Genomic DNA, 16,078 nt, shown 5'->3' on the forward strand with positions numbered 1-16,078 from the left:
GAGAGAGAGAGAGAGAGAGAGAGAGAGAGAGAGAGAGAGAGAGAGAGAGAGAGAGAGAGGAAGACAGAAAGACAGAGAGAGAGAGGAAGACAGAAAGACAGAGAGAGAGAGAGAGAGAGAGAGAGAGAGAGAGAGAGAGAGAGAGAGAGAGAGAGAGAGAGAGAGAGAGATCAGTGCCAGCAAGCACTGAAACATCTTTGAGTTGAGTAAAGAGAAAGAATTCTGTCTGGAGTTTTGAGCCCTATTTATAAACTTCTCGACCTTCTTAAATTTTCCTCCTTTTTTAGTAGGCAATTAAGTATCACAGTGGATGTGGCTCCAGGCCTAGAGTTAGAAAGGCCTGAATTCAAATACAGCCTCAGACATTTACTGGCTGTGGGACCCTGAGTCACTCAATCTCTGTTTGTCCTTGTTTACTCTACTATAAAGTGGTGATAATAATAGCATCTCCCTGGCTGCCATGATAAAAATGTTAAGTGCCCACTTAGTACATGGTGGGTTTTCTGTAAAGTCAGGTAGAGGGGGCCGTTAGGTGGCTCAGTGGATAGAGAGCCAGGCCTGGTGATGGGCGGTTCTGGGTCCAAATCTGGATTCAGACAGTCGGGTAGAAGTAGTACTCGTGGTGGTGGTATTAGTCATAATAACAGCAGCAGAAGGAGTAGCGTCAGTAAGGGGAGGGAGAGGAGGAGGGTGGCAATGACTATAACGGGAGAAGGAGCAGAAAGTCTACAGAAATCATGGCAGAGGGAGCAGTCACGGCGGGTGGAGGAAGAGGCGATGGGAGTGATGGTAGTAGGAGGCTACAGCGTACATCGTAGGGAGTGCTAGTGGTGATGGGGGGAGGAGGAGGAGGAGTCTTGGACTCCCTTTGATTCCTTCTGTGTCAGTTCTGTTAAACATTGATTGAGTAAACTCTATGGTAAAGGAACTGTTTGGTACTTGGAGATGGAAAGTTGGAGTCTCTGGAGTTGGAGGACCTCACAGTCTATTAGGGAGAGAATGATTCATGCATAGATGAACACGACAGGAAATGAGTGATATGCAAAGGGGCATTAGGTAAAGTTCTTTTTAAAAATATTTGTATTTATGGCATCAAATATTTCCCAAATACATTAAAAATTTTTAAATATTCACTTTGTAAACGTTTGATTTCCCACGTGTCTCTCTTCCTCTTGGCCGTCCCCTGCCCCTAGAGAAGGCAAGCAGTAGGATATCCGTTAGACAGGCGAAGTCCTATAAGTCTTCCCAGGATTTCCTGAAACCAGCTTCCTCTGCCAAAGGAGGACACGAGGCGCATCTACTTCCCAGCGTAGACATTCGCACCGTATCATATTTGTGAAGTTGCTTTGCAAACCTGAGAGCCTTCTGTAAATGCTGCCTCTCCTGGCCAACCACTGGGCCTGGTACCAGGCTCTCAATGGGTGTGAACGAATGGGTGAATCGGTCACTAATGCATGGTGTTTCTCCCTCCACATGTTGTGGTGTATCTCCTTCGGCCCTTCTCCTAGCAGCACAGCAGCCTGCTCTCAATTCTAGAAGAAACTTTTAGCTTAAACACGTACTGGAGTGAGACAATGCCTAATGACCTGGAAGTCAGGATACCTTGTCCCCAGCCTGGGTCCTCGTCCTAAATCTTGCCACTCTTGGAAATAATCGCGTCCTCAATGTCCCTCTTCTGTAAAACGAAGCTGATCGCCGCAGTTCCTTCCATGTTCATTTTCTAGGTGACGTTCCATAATTTCATGACCGATATTGCTGTAAGAGACATTATTTGCTTTGACCATTAAAGGGGATCATCCGTCTAAGTGTTAAAGAGGAAAGGGCACAAAGGCATGAAGGCGGGCTCTCTTTTGCTTCATTTGAACTATCAACATTTTTTATGGATCTCAAAGGTTCATTTTTAGCTGCAGACAATGCGATCCGAGCTTCCTCCGGCCCTTTCCAAGTCTACAGCTCAGCTCTTATCCTCATTCTCAAAGTGTTTAAATCTCAGAGGCGGTCGTGTGAAGGCCTTGGATGATGATGATGATGATGATGATGATGATGATGATTGCTATTTTCCATTTTCACAATTGCTCCCTTGAGAAACAATAGAATAAAATAGGCCCATGTTGTATTGGAGACAAAATATCAAAAGCAATATCTGATTTTTCAATGCTTTCCTGGCATAAGAATATTCCATATTATAAAAACATCTCAACGTAGCATTGAAATTTGTTCTTTTTTAAAGGCGAGTTAGAGAAAAAACTGCCAATTCATCAGTGAATTTAAGAGGGGACAATTAGGTCTACCTGTTAGGACGACTCCCTCGTAGAGCTGTGCCGAGAGGACAAACATTGGACACACCAAATATGTCGGTGCTCCATTTTTGCCAAGCTCTCGAGATCTAGGAAATCGTTAACTGTTCAGGCCAAACCAAAGGGTGTGTTCAAGTCCCCCGTTTTGCAACCTCTGAGGGTTTTCCTTGGTGAGAATTCTCCTTGATGATGGTGAAAACACAAAGTGTGATCCAATCATGGAGGCCTCCCAGCTCCGACCTGACTAGCACATTCCTCTTTTTCTACGTCCCAGTTTTTGCTTCTTGTTTCCTTCCCTTTTCTTCCTGGACTGCCAGAGAGCCATTTTCTCCCACTTTACATTCTGATGAGCGCTGATCCCTGTTATCAGTCTTTTTCTTATGGAGAATTGGAACATTCTTCATTTTTGAGGTAACACTGAAGGTTATTAGATTGCCCTAAAGAGAATAAATGTCGATCTGGGGGGAACAAAAGGCGTCTCTTTTTAGCTCGCGGCTGAGAAGGGAGCCTCGCCACATCCCCAGTCCGCTAGCTCATCGGGATGGCAGCTCTTTAAAAAAGTGAAAAATGAGTTCAATTCTCTTCCTGACTTCTTTGGATAGCAACAAGACTGTCCATAATCATAACAATAATAACTCAGATATCCGTAGCACATTGCGGCCCCTCTAGGTAATTCCTTCCTGAACTCTCTGCAGGAAGAATGTGCGTTTTCATCCTCATTTTTACCCATAAGGAATCTGATACCCAGAGAGGAGACGTCTGTGATCACTCATTGAATGTCAGAGTTGGAGCCTAAATCTCTTCCATCCCGGCGCCATTCACTTCTGCCTTCAGTGTCTCTTAAATGGGAGTTTTCTGGCCTGAGAGGAGATTCTTATTCTGCTCCAAGCTGTCCAATGGTCTCATTAAAGGAAAAAAAAAAAAAAAAGGAGAGGGAAGAACTGAATCGAGGCCCATTAATGGGAGCCCCTGCCGCATTCAAGACTTCGGCTATTTCTCTGGTTGGGGTGTGCTATGAGGAAGGCTGGGGGCCATCAAGATAAATCAGCCCCAGTCTCAGACTTTTCATAGCATAATGAAAAGAATCCTGGGTTTGGAGCCAATGAATCAATTTTGAATTAGATTATAAACAGGCCAGCACAGTAGTGTAGTTCACAGAGCACTGGGGCTACATCAGGAAGACCTGGTATTTTTTTCATTTGGTCTCTGGCCCATGGTTGTTGTATGACCCTGGGAAAGTCACTTGACCTCAGTTTTCCCCAGTTTCCTAGTCTGCAAAATGGAAATAATAACAGCACCAGCCCCCTAGGGGTGGTGTTAGGATTGAGTGAGATAACATTCACAAACTACTTTGTATACCTCTAAAATGCTACATAAATGCTAGTTATTATTACTAGCAACAATAACGACTGATTCCTTGCTAGCCAGGGCCCTTATCTCAGTTGGCTTCCTCTTTTCCTCACTGACTGTCAAAGGCCTTTGGGTACTTTTATTCTTTTTTTTCCAATTATATTTTTATTTTGAATATTTTCCCATAGTTACATTTTCATGTTCTTTCCCTCTCCCCAGACCCCACACTCCCCTTAGCAGATGCACAATTTCGCTGGGTTTTACATGTATCATTAATCAAGACCTAATTCCATATTATTGATAGTTGGACTAGAGTTATCGTTTGGTGTCTTCATCCCCAATAATATCCCCATCAGCCCACGTGTTCAAGCACTTGTTTTTCCTTTGTGTTTCTCCTCCCACAGTTCTTCCTCTGACTGTGGCTAGTTTTCTTTCTCATAAATCCCTCAGGATTGTCCTGGATTATTGCATTGCTACTACTAGCAAACAAAGTCAGTTACATTCGATCATGCTACATTGTATCCGTCTCTGTGTACAATGTTCTCCTGGTTCTGCTCCTTTCACTCTGCATCACTTCCTGGAGGTCTTTCCAGTTCACATGGAATTCCTCCAGTTCTTTATTCCTTTGAGCACAATAGTATTCCATTACCAGCAGATACCACAATTTGTTCAGCCATTCCCCAATTGAAGGACATTCTCTCATTTTCCAATTTTTGGGTACTTTGATTCTCAGAGGGATGCTGTGCCTTCTTTCCCACTTGAGTCATTCCTTCTGGTCTTGTGTGATTCTTAACTGTGATTTTCTGCCAAGCTTCCAGAGAAGCTTCCAGCTGGTGGGCTGAGAAGAAAAGAGGTCCCGGGGAGCACGTTGACAGTCATTCTGCCTCCTTTTCCTATAGGCGTGTGCAGATTAAGTAATATCTTCTGGGCTGCCTCTGACAAACAAGCAATCATCCGTCATGTGTTGTAGCCATCCTGTTAGTATGAAGCCTCCTTTCATTGTGCTTTGAGCTCCTTTAGAGTTCCTCGTGTTCCCTAAGCTTTTCTCGAGCCTTCCAAAAGTTAGCAAGGACCTTCTTCTTTGGAAATGAGGTAGAACCTTGTTTTGATATTCTCTGATGAGCTGATCTTGGATGGTGTATCTCAAAGCCCCCTTGGCCAGCCCCATATCTTCCTTCTAGATCATCTTCATATTCATGAGGGCAAAGACTATCATGTCTTGGGACACAATTGCATCTGCCCTCCCCACTACTCTGCAAGCACTGGAGACATAATACACATTCATGGAATGAATGAAAGAAAGCTTGAATGTACAATATGTTTCTTAACTTTTACTTGCATCTTCCAAAGCATCTCACATAGCACTGGAGCCAAAAATGATAACTTAATGAATGCTTGGTAACCCACCCGATATCGTAAACCTGCCATTCCTGGAATGCTTAAGAATGGGAGGGAAATTCCAATGGTGTTGACTATTTTAGCTGAAATCCTGCCTGCGAGTCCCTCCCCCTGCTAGGATTGGAAGAATCACTGCACAATGAAAGCTATTAAACAAATCACATTTGAGTGGGATGGTTCTTCTGGAGTGCACCTAAGGTGCCTACCCATGGCTTGTCACCATTTCCTTGGATTGGCCATTGGTTTGGCAGCTTTGACTTTGTCTCACTCTGTTCTCTTTGTTGTTTCCTTTCTAGGGCAACTTTGTGGCAAGCATGACGGCCATTCTAAGACAGATGGAAGATTACCACTATGCTCACTTGATCAAGACTTTTGGAAAGATGAGGACTGATGTGGTGGTGAGTTCCCTGTTTACTCTCAGCTCCTAACACATGGTTGGGTCATAGTAAATGTGCTTCAGCATCTCAAATCACAAACGTAACCATTTGTACTTGTTTGGAAAGCCTATCAATGAGTGAATTTACCAAACTGAAGGGGGATAGGAGAGAACCAGAATCAGTTCCCAAGTCTGTTGAGATACTGTAGATTCAGGGTACTGAAAAATGTAGCTAATAATTAGAGTCAAAGGGATCCCACTTTGGCCATGGCTCTGGACAATGACCTTGGCTGTTAGAACAACTCACTTGGTAGCCATCAATCTTCCCCTCTGCTCACCCATTGCCTGCTGTTTCATAGTCTACACCAGTGATTCCCAAAGTGGGTGCCACCGTCCCCTGGTGGGTGCTGCAGCGATCCAGGAGGGCGGTGATGGCTACAGGTGCATTTATCTTTCCTATTAATTGCTATTAAATTTTTTAAATTAATTTCCAGGGGGCTAAGTAATATTTTTTTCTGGAAAGGGGTCAGTAGGCCAAAAAAGCGTGGGAACCACTGATCTACACCATCACTAAGTCTAGACAGGTTTTCTGGCAAGAGGGTTCAAACGATAATAGAAAGAATCCAGTTTAGTTCAACATGCATTCATTGAGCCTCGACAGTCTACTTGAGCCTGAGTGTACAAAGACAAGATAAAAACAAGCAAACAATCAGTCCCCAGCCCTCAAAGAGCTGCCATTTTTAGTGAACACAATAAAGATATCCATTGAGCGTGATTACATGTGAGAAGTTAATCTTATACAAAACAACAAAACCACTCCAAAGAGTAGCTCGTTCCAAGAGCCTGAAGACGACTTACTTTTCCCATCTTGTCCCCTGCCTCAGATGTAACGAAATTCCAGTTTCTGCTGAGATGACATGGGCCCTGGCGTGGATGTGAAGCATCCTATTGTCCACAGCTTCCCCTCTGGGGTCTGCTGGGAGGAAAGGCAGTGAGAGGACGGAGTTTCAAAGTGATTACCTTTTTAGCTGCTGGGAAAGTAAAACAGAAGAAGGGTTGGTGCAAACAAATCAAGCAATTAATTAGAGTAGGTGTTAACTATCAGTAGACTTGACATTGAGTTTTGCTTTCTGGATGCTGAAATTTGGGAGAAGCTACCAAGGGATAATCAAAAGGAGCCAGTAATTAGCTTGTTGGTAGACTTTCCTATTGTAGGAAGGAGCCCAAGTGTGTTTTCCGTTTTAAACGGCCCTGGATTATTAATTAGCTACGAAGATTGAAGCTCATCCCCATTTCTTGCTGTTGTTCTCTAGTCGTTCTCACTAAAACTATGATACAACTTAATTAGGGAATGCTATAATGGAGGGGGATTTATAGCTACTTCCCTAATGACCTGGAAATTGCATCACCATATGGCAAGTGCTTTTTGCAAATTACCCTCCCAACATGTTGGCCTCCTTCCCTTCAATTAGATGCTGACCTCAGCCCGGATGGGGGAGACTCCAGATCCTGCCCTCTGGGGACGCTGGTCCCAATGGGAGAGAGAGCTTAGCAATATTTCTTTCTGTTATATTTCTGTGCTGTGGAAACAGATCTGTTGGGTGGCTGGAGAAGTCCTTTGACTTTTTCAGCAAGTGACACAGTCTCAGAGATGGAAAGGACCCCAAAGGCCGAACCTTGGCCTGGGCAAGAATCCCAGCTAAAATCTTTGATCTGTTGGTCTTCCAGCTTGTCTTCGAGAAGGAACCCACCGCCCTCAATGCAGCCCGTAGCACTTTGTGATCATTCTCATCGTCAACTCCTTTTCCCTTGGAGTGAGCCCGTGCTTTTGTCCCATGAGTCATTCAGAGCATCCTCCCCCCCAGCAGCGTTGTCATCTTCATCATTAGGGTCCCACGAAGCGTCTGGCCCCCAGTTACATCCCAGGCCTTCCCCAACCCCAGGCGCTCACCCCATGGACGATGCTCTCCACTTGCCTCGGGGGGTTTGTTTTCAAGCAGTTTCCCCCTCTATTTTTTAAGCAAAGGGATCATTTCTATTCTCTGAGGAGCAATACTGGAAGGGGATGACCCGCTGCATGCCCGCTTTCGTATTTGTACTGAATACGTATACACACTTACGTAGCCCGAGCCTGCCGGTGCACCCACAATCCATTTTCCATGGAATCAGAAGAACAAATCCCTTTGATGACTGTTCATTTCCATTTAAGTCCTTTGCTGTCTTTTTTTTCCCTTTGAAAGCCTCCCATTAATGACGGATTATTTTATTTCTGTATCATTCAGACTTAATCTTCAAATAGATCTCTGAACCATATTTAGGTCAGGGCACATAATGAACAAGAGGGTTTTACCATATGGAAAAAACAGAGTCAGAGAACTAATGCTTGCCAGCCAAAAGAAGGGCCGACCACTGCCCTACCAAGCCCAGAAAACCCAGGGGGAACCGGTAGCTGGTGTTACTTTTTAGAGTGCAGGAAGTAGGGGGGCAAAGTGGGAAGTGAATAGAAGGTTGGCCTTGGAGTCATGAGGGCCCACATTTCAGATTCTGCCTCCGAGCCCCCCGATCGTCCACTAACTTCATAGTATCCTCCAGCACTTGCTGCATGGAAGGAAGGCCTAGAGGGATCGCGTGTTTTCCCTCAGTGTTCCTTACTATGGCAGCATCACAGTGTTTTAAACCATGAGCTCCTCCAATGAAAGTAGCCCTGTAGGTTTTTTCTTTAAAATCACTCTTTTTTTGGGGGGGGGGTAGCCCAGACTTTAGTCTTGATCAGACATAAGAACCTGACAACAGAAGAGCCAACCCAATGGGCCTCCTATGGGAAAGGTACAGTTCTACGTGGTGGGACCCATGAATTTATTGACCTATGGAGAGCCCGTATGAGGAAACTCTCTACCAACATAGGCTCTCATGTTCTTTGTAACTCTGAGTCTTGGAGAATTGTCTTAATGAGGTCAGAAAGCCAGTATGTGTCATGGCAGAACTTGAGTCCAAGGAACTGGCAGGGGCAGCCTCAGCCCCTCACTTGTCCTTCCAGGCCAGCCCTAATGTCCATCATCCAGGGAAAGGGGCCCTGTAGAGAGGTGCCAGCCATCCCTGCCAACTGCCACTCTCCAAGAAGGAGAAACAGAGAGCCAGACTTGCCAGGCTCACCATCTCCTTTTGGACCCAAGAACCTTGGGCATAACCATGCTTCTTCCATCCCAGTTCCTCTCTGCCATCGTCCTGAGAAGCAGCCTGGCCATGCTCTTGTAAATGCTCCCAAAGACAGGCCCAGGAAAAGTGCTCCTTGTCCCCAAAGCCTTTGGCACTAGCAGTTGCTTCTACATCAGAAAATGATAGGATTTTATTAGTGGAAAGGACATGAAAGAAGAAGCCTTCCTCTCTGCTTTGCTGCTGCTCCCCGAGGACCCAGGGACTTTCCCATGTTACAATTAAAGTGACTTTGAGAGACTGATTGGGGCTAAGAATATAAGTTTATGGAATCTACTGGGCTTATTGTTTAGGCCAGCATCATAACCGATAAAGTGATTGAGGTCTCTCTGGCTCTCTCCTGGATCTCCAGGATCATTATTCAGCTCCTCCCTTGGACATCCCAAGTCATCTTTATTTTTTATTTTTTTATTATTATTTTTTAAAAACCCTTAACTTCTGCCTTGGAACCAATACTGGGTATTGGTTCCAAGGCAGAAGAGTGGTAATGGCTAGGCAATGGGGGTTAAGTGACTTACCCAGGGTCACACAGCTAGGAAGTGTCTGAGGCCAGATTTGAAGCTAGGTAGATGGGAAATGATCCTGGAGTTTAACTTTCAGGACGATGAGGCGTGAAGGCAGAGGGTGTAAAAGTGAAATTTGGGAAATGTATCAAACTACATTTCCCGTGGTCCAACGGGTTTCCGTTTCCAGTTTTTGGGCTTGGGAAGGCTTACGTCTTGACGCAGGGAAGGGTTTAAATCTCCTGGGTTAGGAGGAAGTGGCCTCTTTGGCGAGTAGGCGCTTCTGGAGGCGGCAGGTTTGAATGCTTACAAGCTCGTGGTCTAATGATTTTATCTATCAGCATGGCTTTAATTAAAATACTAATATATATATTTATACCAGCCTTTATCATTTTTAATATTTATAAGGGTGAAGATGAAGGGGGTGGGGGGATGCAGTTGAGCCCAGGAGGACAACCTGTACAAGGGTATGGAGGTGGGAAATCCCCGTAGTCAGGTGGACTGGTCTGGGGCTGGTGTGAATGGTTAATGGAAGGAATGCACCATTTTCCCCTGGCATTTCCCTTCTGCCTGTGACTGGCACACCTCCCTCATTCCCTCCTGGCCTCAGAACAAGCTTTTCTCCCTTTTAGCCTCTTTCCCCAATCTGGGGTCCCACCACCCCATTATAGCCCTGGCTCAGGATCCCTTTAAACGGCCATGCCCTTGAATTGGAGATTCTGCCATCTAAAAACACGGGTAGCCAGCAAAAGGAAGCACTTTATGTAGGCCATCCTCTATGAAATCTCTTTCTGCATATTGAAATGTTCATATTTGTTGATGTTTTAATGGATTCATGATTTAAAAAGGCATTTTCTTTTAAAATAAAATAATAGAACAAATCACAAAAAGCTGTAATAAGAATTACAAGTGGGGAGTTAAATCTCATTCCCCCTCATCTGCTGCCCCAGTCTTTGTCCTCCTAGCTGGAGGAAGGGCCGAGAAGTAAAAGCCAGGCAGATTGAAGTCGACCTCCCCAGATGATCCCCAGGGAATGGGAGCAAGGAGGGGATTGTAAATTGGACTCCACGTGTTCAGGATTTTTGTCTGCTCAATGGGGGCTCTGTTCCGGGCTGGTCTGGCTGGTCTCTCCAGCTGTACCTCATCTCACTGGGTCAGCCTATGCCTTCTTGCTTCAGACAGCAAAGGGCTTTAAATGCCCGACAGACAGAGGAGTTGATGTTGTGTCCTTGAGACCCTGGACATCTCATCCTTTATCTTGTGAAAGGAGAGTTACTTAATCCGGACCAAAAAACCTCAACCTCTCACAAAATTCCCCTAGACCTTTTGTAGAGTTATGTTGGCCTGGAGAGCACTAGCCTGTTATGATAAGGATTAGGCAAAATGATGGTAATAAAATTAATCTGATTTACTGTAGCCTAATGGCAGTCTTTCTTTGAGTACGTGGATGCCAAAGGCGAAGGATCTGGCATTTAGGACTTCGACAGTCTTGATTTCCCAGAGGAATTGTGTCTCTCCTCTGAGCAGTCCTGAATAACAATTAAAGGGAGATAATTTCGTTTCCATTTTCATCTGACATTTGTGTCTTGAATGTCATCAAATTATGCTGATGAAATTTTTAACCTCTTTTTACAGTAGTTGATCCTATGTAAAATTTTTTAGAATACAGCCATCTCCATTAGCCACAGAAATTTGCTTTAAAAAAAGTCTTTGGCGGGGGCAGCTGGGTAGCTCAGTGGATGGAGAGCCAGGCCTAGAGGCGGGAGGTCCTGGGTTCAAATCCAGCCTCAGACACTTCCCAGCTGTGTGACCCTGGGCAAGTCACTTGACCCCCATTGCCTACCCTTACCACTCTTCTGCCTTGGAGCCAATACCCAGTATTGACTCCAAGACGGAAGGTGAGGGTTTAAAAATAAAAAATAAAAAAAATAAAGTCTTTGGAACTCAGTATATTAGGAGCTAAATACCAGGCCCATTGAGTTACTACCTATGTAGAGTTTTCAATGTTCTTGCATGTTGATAGGCTCCATTCTTGTTTCTTAATTTATTCATCTATTATTTTTTAGTTGTTGAGACACCTTTTTGTAAAAAACCAACCCCTTCCCAACACACATCCAAACAACCCCCTACAAAGGACATTCTCTGAAAACATTTTAGGCAATCCGGCCCCAGCGTAAATGTGAAAACACGTTGGCTTCCATCATCCCGGGTTACGGACCCATCCATTGGTCTTCGATGGAAAGACCGAATGGCACCCGTTGGCCCATTTTATTGTTTCTCCTTTTATCATTGCCCCCATTTCCATTGTTTTGATCCATTTTTCCCTCTTCTTTTGGCTGCTGTAACATTTCGTGTTAGTGTGTTGGTGTTTCTGGTGAGCAAAAATATTCTGAAAAAAGAAGTGATGAATCTTCAGCTATTGCTGAGTCTCCGGTCTTAGACGTGTCCATGCATGTGTGTGTGTTTTTGTGTGTGCACATTGCATGTGTGCGTGTATCTGAGCTCCCTCCAACTCAGGAGAAGGATGTTTTCACCTGGCAGAGTCCAAAAATCCGTCCCCCTGAAGCCGACGCGCCTCCCACAATTTAGTGACTCTCACGAGGGAACAGAAACAGTTCCTTGCTGGGCTCGGGCTTAAGGCAGCCCATGACAAGGCACCAGATGTTGGTGTCTCAGCAGAAGCGTCCCAAACCCACCGAGGACAAGAGCCCGTCTGTTCCCGAGGAAGCTGCAGCAGGGCCCCTCGTGCAATTTAAAGCGGCTTCAGGGCTCTCTATCCAGTGGGACCCCTGACACGCCTCACCCTGATCCTGGGACATTAAACACCGATGGGAGATCCTCAGACGCGGATCAGACTCCCTGCAGCTCCTGACTGGGCTGAGAACGGCCTGGCCGGGGCCTGGCTTCCCCCTTGAACATGCGGGACGATGACGTTGGTCCTAGTGGTCCCCTCATGTCAATAAAATTAAACAGACTCTTGTGAGCCAGCAAAAAGCACAAAGTGATTGTTAGCACAGAAGCTCCATTCCAGACGTTAAACCCTTCCTTCTGTCTAGTGTTGATTCAAAGGCAGAACAGGGTGAGGGCTGAGGAATTGGGGAAAAGTGACAAGGTCACCCGGAGAGGACCCTCTGAAGTCAGATTTGAACCCAGGTCCTACCTTCTCTAAGCCTGGTTCTTCATCCAGTGATGAAGATCCTACTTGTCCCCTCAAATACATTTTAATAGGAAAAACTAAAGGAATTTCACTCATTAATCTAAAAAAAAATGTAAAAGGAAACAGTGATATAAGTGAAGGTGTCTCTACTGGCTTTTGGTATAAACTAGTATTTAGGGCAAGAATTCGGGCCTGAGGGGCACAGAATAATCCCATGGTCAATGTTTAGTGACCACCGGCCTGTCTGAAGTCCATAGTCCGAGCTGTCAACGTCTGATCATTCTAATCGAGGGAGCTGGTCTCAGTCAAGCCAGGCCCTTCTTGGGGCTTTGCCCAAGAGAACAGGGAGGAGGCTGGGAGCTGTGGCCCTTCGGATCCCACTGGAACCCTTTCCTAGTCCAGGCTCCCTTCTCGCTTTTCCCTGGGCACAACTCTCCGGACACCCCCGTGGGCTTTCCTGCCACGCCACCTAATTATGATTTAGGAGATTAAGAAAATGAGAAAATTCACCTGGGTCGCTTCAGCCTGGTTCTGACAGTGCTGCGTCGCCTTTCTCCTTCTGGTTTTAATTTGTTAGTGAGCAGGCTGGGGTTCTAGAAGGATTCTAGGTCGGTGGTTCTCGCCGTCCTCTGTGTTTTGTGTCCCATTTAGGTAATCTGGGGAAGCCTACAGAGCCCTTCTCAGGATAATTTTTTTTTTTAACTCTTACCTTCCATCTTAGAACCTGTACTATGTATTGGTTCCAAGGCAGAAAAGCGGTAAGGTCTAGGGATTGGGAGTTAAGAGACTTGCCCAGGGTCACACATCTAGGAGGTATCTGAGGCCAGATTTAAACCCAGAACCTCCCATCCCTTGGCTGACCTTCTAGCCGCACCCTCCCCCACAGTATAATTTTTAAGTGCACAAACCAGAAAGGAAACCAATTATTGAAATATTGGAATACAAGTAGTAAAGTATTTCCAAAAGACAAGTTCAGGTAGCCTCCCTTAAGAGTCTCTAATTGCATATTGTGTCAAATAGCTTTTAAAAAAATGACCAGAACGTTCATCCAATTTACATTATCCTTCTCTTTTTCAATGGTTTATCTCTCAACGACACGCTAAGCTCCGTGAGGGTTGGGGTCTAGGACTTATCTGTAATTTATATCTTTCCCAGGATTTATCCCAGTAATAAGCCAAGGCTGGAAATTCATTTATATTCAAAAAGCGTGACTCAAACATGTTATTAGGATTTGATGCCATGTTTGTATGACTAGAATCGAAGTATGAAGCTTGTAAAGCGATGTGGCTTCTTTGTCGATCTACATCCTTTACAACAATAGGAAATGCAGAGGCAGAGCGAGCTCCCTTTCTCCTATGGGTCTCCGGGCAGTGCCGGGCTCACCCTCTGCCCAGATGGTCATCCTGAGGGCCTGGACGGTGGGTTTTGTCTGGACTCCGCGATGCCGATGGTCCCTTCCATCTCCATGACTCAGGGCTTCCGAGAACATTCTCAGTGACGTATTTCAGCCATTTCTGAAAAGGTCTTTCCATGGGAGAGAAATTGTTTGTAAAGGAAGGTGTCATTAATATGGAATTCCCATAAAACATATCTCCATTAGAGTTCTGGGGGCTCCTCATTCAGCTAGAGAGGAAGGTTCTTTGAACATCGACTCCATTCATCCAGCCAGTTTGTGTGTCAGCAATTTGGTGTCATTTGGGATCTGCGATGATGGTGGCTCTTTTCCGACATTTTTCCCTTTTGTTTTAGGACTTTCTCATGGAAACATTCATCATGTTTAAAAATCTCATCGGCAAGAACGTCTATCCTTTTGACTGGATCATCATGAATATGATGCAGAATAAGTAAGTACGAAGGACAAGGCCGCCACCCGTCCTGGAGAATCGGGAGCGACGGCATGGCTGAGATGCTCTCGTTCCTTCTGCCCTGCGCACCAGTTAGGTTTGGGACCCAAGAAGTGTTCTGGAAAATTCCCACGTTGGGATTAGCGATGGCTTCGGGGGGGGGGGGAGGATGGAAAGGGGGCGAGAAGGAAGCCATGGAGGGTGGGCGAGAGGAAGGGAGGGACTGATCTCGAGCACTCACAGTTGATCGCTTTCCTTTGCTTCGTTCCCGTTTCCCGAATTCTTCTGACCTCGCGAAACGTGTTTGCATTTCCTAGAGCTCGTATCAAGGCGAAAAAAAGAATCCGTGTTTCCTGTTGAACGGGCCTCGGGGCTTGTTTAGCTCTTCTCCAGTCTGATGGGCCTGGTTTTCAGCTCATCCGGCTGGCGGACCTTTTGGGGCCTCTTCTCTTCTGCTGCTTCCACATACTGTTAAACAGAATATGGCGAAGTGTTTGCTTTGGGGGAAAACCTCATCATTGCCCGTCCTGCCTCTCCCCGCGTTGTCTGCCCTTCCCTGCTACAATCAGAGGGAGTCGCCATCTTTGCCTTTCCCAGGGAGGACTCAGAGCGGGGTGCAGCCTCCCAGGGAAGCCGGCGGGCTCCACACACGTGTGTCCAAGCTCCCAGCTTTCCTTTTCACGCTCACGCTTTCCCGACGTGTGTGAACATCTCTGATCGGCTGTTGATCCAGAAACGGATCAGATGCCGAGACTTTGAATGGGGTTCCTGCGGGTTCCCCCTCGATAACAGCTGCCTCCCCAAAGCCTCCTTTCAGCTTATGCTATGAAAAGAGGGAGCGCCGGCTGTGAGTTCAGGCTCTAAACCCAGGCCAAAGCCACGATCCTGCCCTCGGGGAGCGGAACTTCTCCTGGTTCTTCTGGGGAAAGCCTGGGGAGCCTCTAGGCCACGGGTTTGCTTTCTTTCTCTTTTTCACAAAAATGAGTGCCGAGGTCACTCACCGTATTCGTCAGTCACTGGAAGCCTCATTCCCAGGATGACCAGACTGGTGGGCATCTCCATAGGCAGCCATCCACACTCGTGTCACCAGGTGGGGGACACACATTCTTTACCCACCGGACATTGCTTGGGGGATCTCTCCAAAGTGGCCACGGGGCACAGAGGCCTCACTGGTCTTTATTAAGTGAAACGGGCCCGGCGGTGCCTGCCTGCCCGGAGGGGCACAGGAAGAATTCTTGGGCATTGCTCATGCGCGGCTCTGTACTGAGAGCTCCGGATAGAGACCGGACGAGGCTGCCGCTGCCCACAGGGGGCTCCCTCTCAACTGGAGCCGGCATCTGCGGGACCCATTTGTGCCGGACCGATTCCTCCCTTTGGCACGTTGCCTGTCGGCTTTCCGCCTTGATTAAAATGCGCGTCTTTCCTTCATCTCCTCCTTGTCAAATTTCCCAGGGCTGAGAGGAAACGGTAAACACAGATTATCCCGTAAAGTGATTTTTGCGGTTTGCTGGTGATTTTACAGTTTGTTTGATTTAGGAAGAAAAGTACCTGTGACAGCTGCTTACTCTCTCCACTTCCATCCATTTTAACAGTTAAAAATCAAACCAAACAAGATTCCTTAAAGACCCTTCTCTGGCTTTTGGGGAGAGAAAGTGCCCTTTCTTCGCCCTCTATCTTGCCTCCCTGCCTTTGCCCAGCCCCGGGGCACCTCTGCGCTCACAGGGGACGCCCTCCCTGCACCAGCCCTTTGGAAAGGCCCCTGGCCGAACTTCCTCTCATCCAGACCCGGGATTCCGCCTCCTCCCTGCCTGCTGAATGGCCCCCTCCGGTCAGCGCGGAAGGCCTGCCCTTCGTGCTCGGATTTCTGTCCCCGGCCCCGGGACGGCGAGGCAGTCTCTGCCCTTTTCTCTCTCTTGTCAGAGGCTGCCTTTCCTCATTTC

At 46.5% G+C, this 16,078-nt stretch overlaps 1 protein-coding gene across 1 annotated transcript in view; it reads left to right on the top strand.

Moving 5' to 3' along the window:
• The window catches only part of DOCK1 (dedicator of cytokinesis 1), a 424,653-nt gene that overhangs the window by 248,647 nt on the left and 159,928 nt on the right, over positions 1 to 16,078 (top strand). The window contains exons 32-33 of the mRNA XM_044660351.1: positions 5,342 to 5,443; positions 14,044 to 14,138. Coding sequence (XP_044516286.1) covers positions 5,342 to 5,443; positions 14,044 to 14,138 — 197 coding nt within the window. The remainder of the gene's footprint in view (positions 1 to 5,341; positions 5,444 to 14,043; positions 14,139 to 16,078) is intronic.

Source organism: Gracilinanus agilis, chromosome 2 (genome assembly GCF_016433145.1).
Source record: "Gracilinanus agilis isolate LMUSP501 chromosome 2, AgileGrace, whole genome shotgun sequence".
Lineage (NCBI taxonomy): Eukaryota > Metazoa > Chordata > Mammalia > Didelphimorphia > Didelphidae > Gracilinanus > Gracilinanus agilis.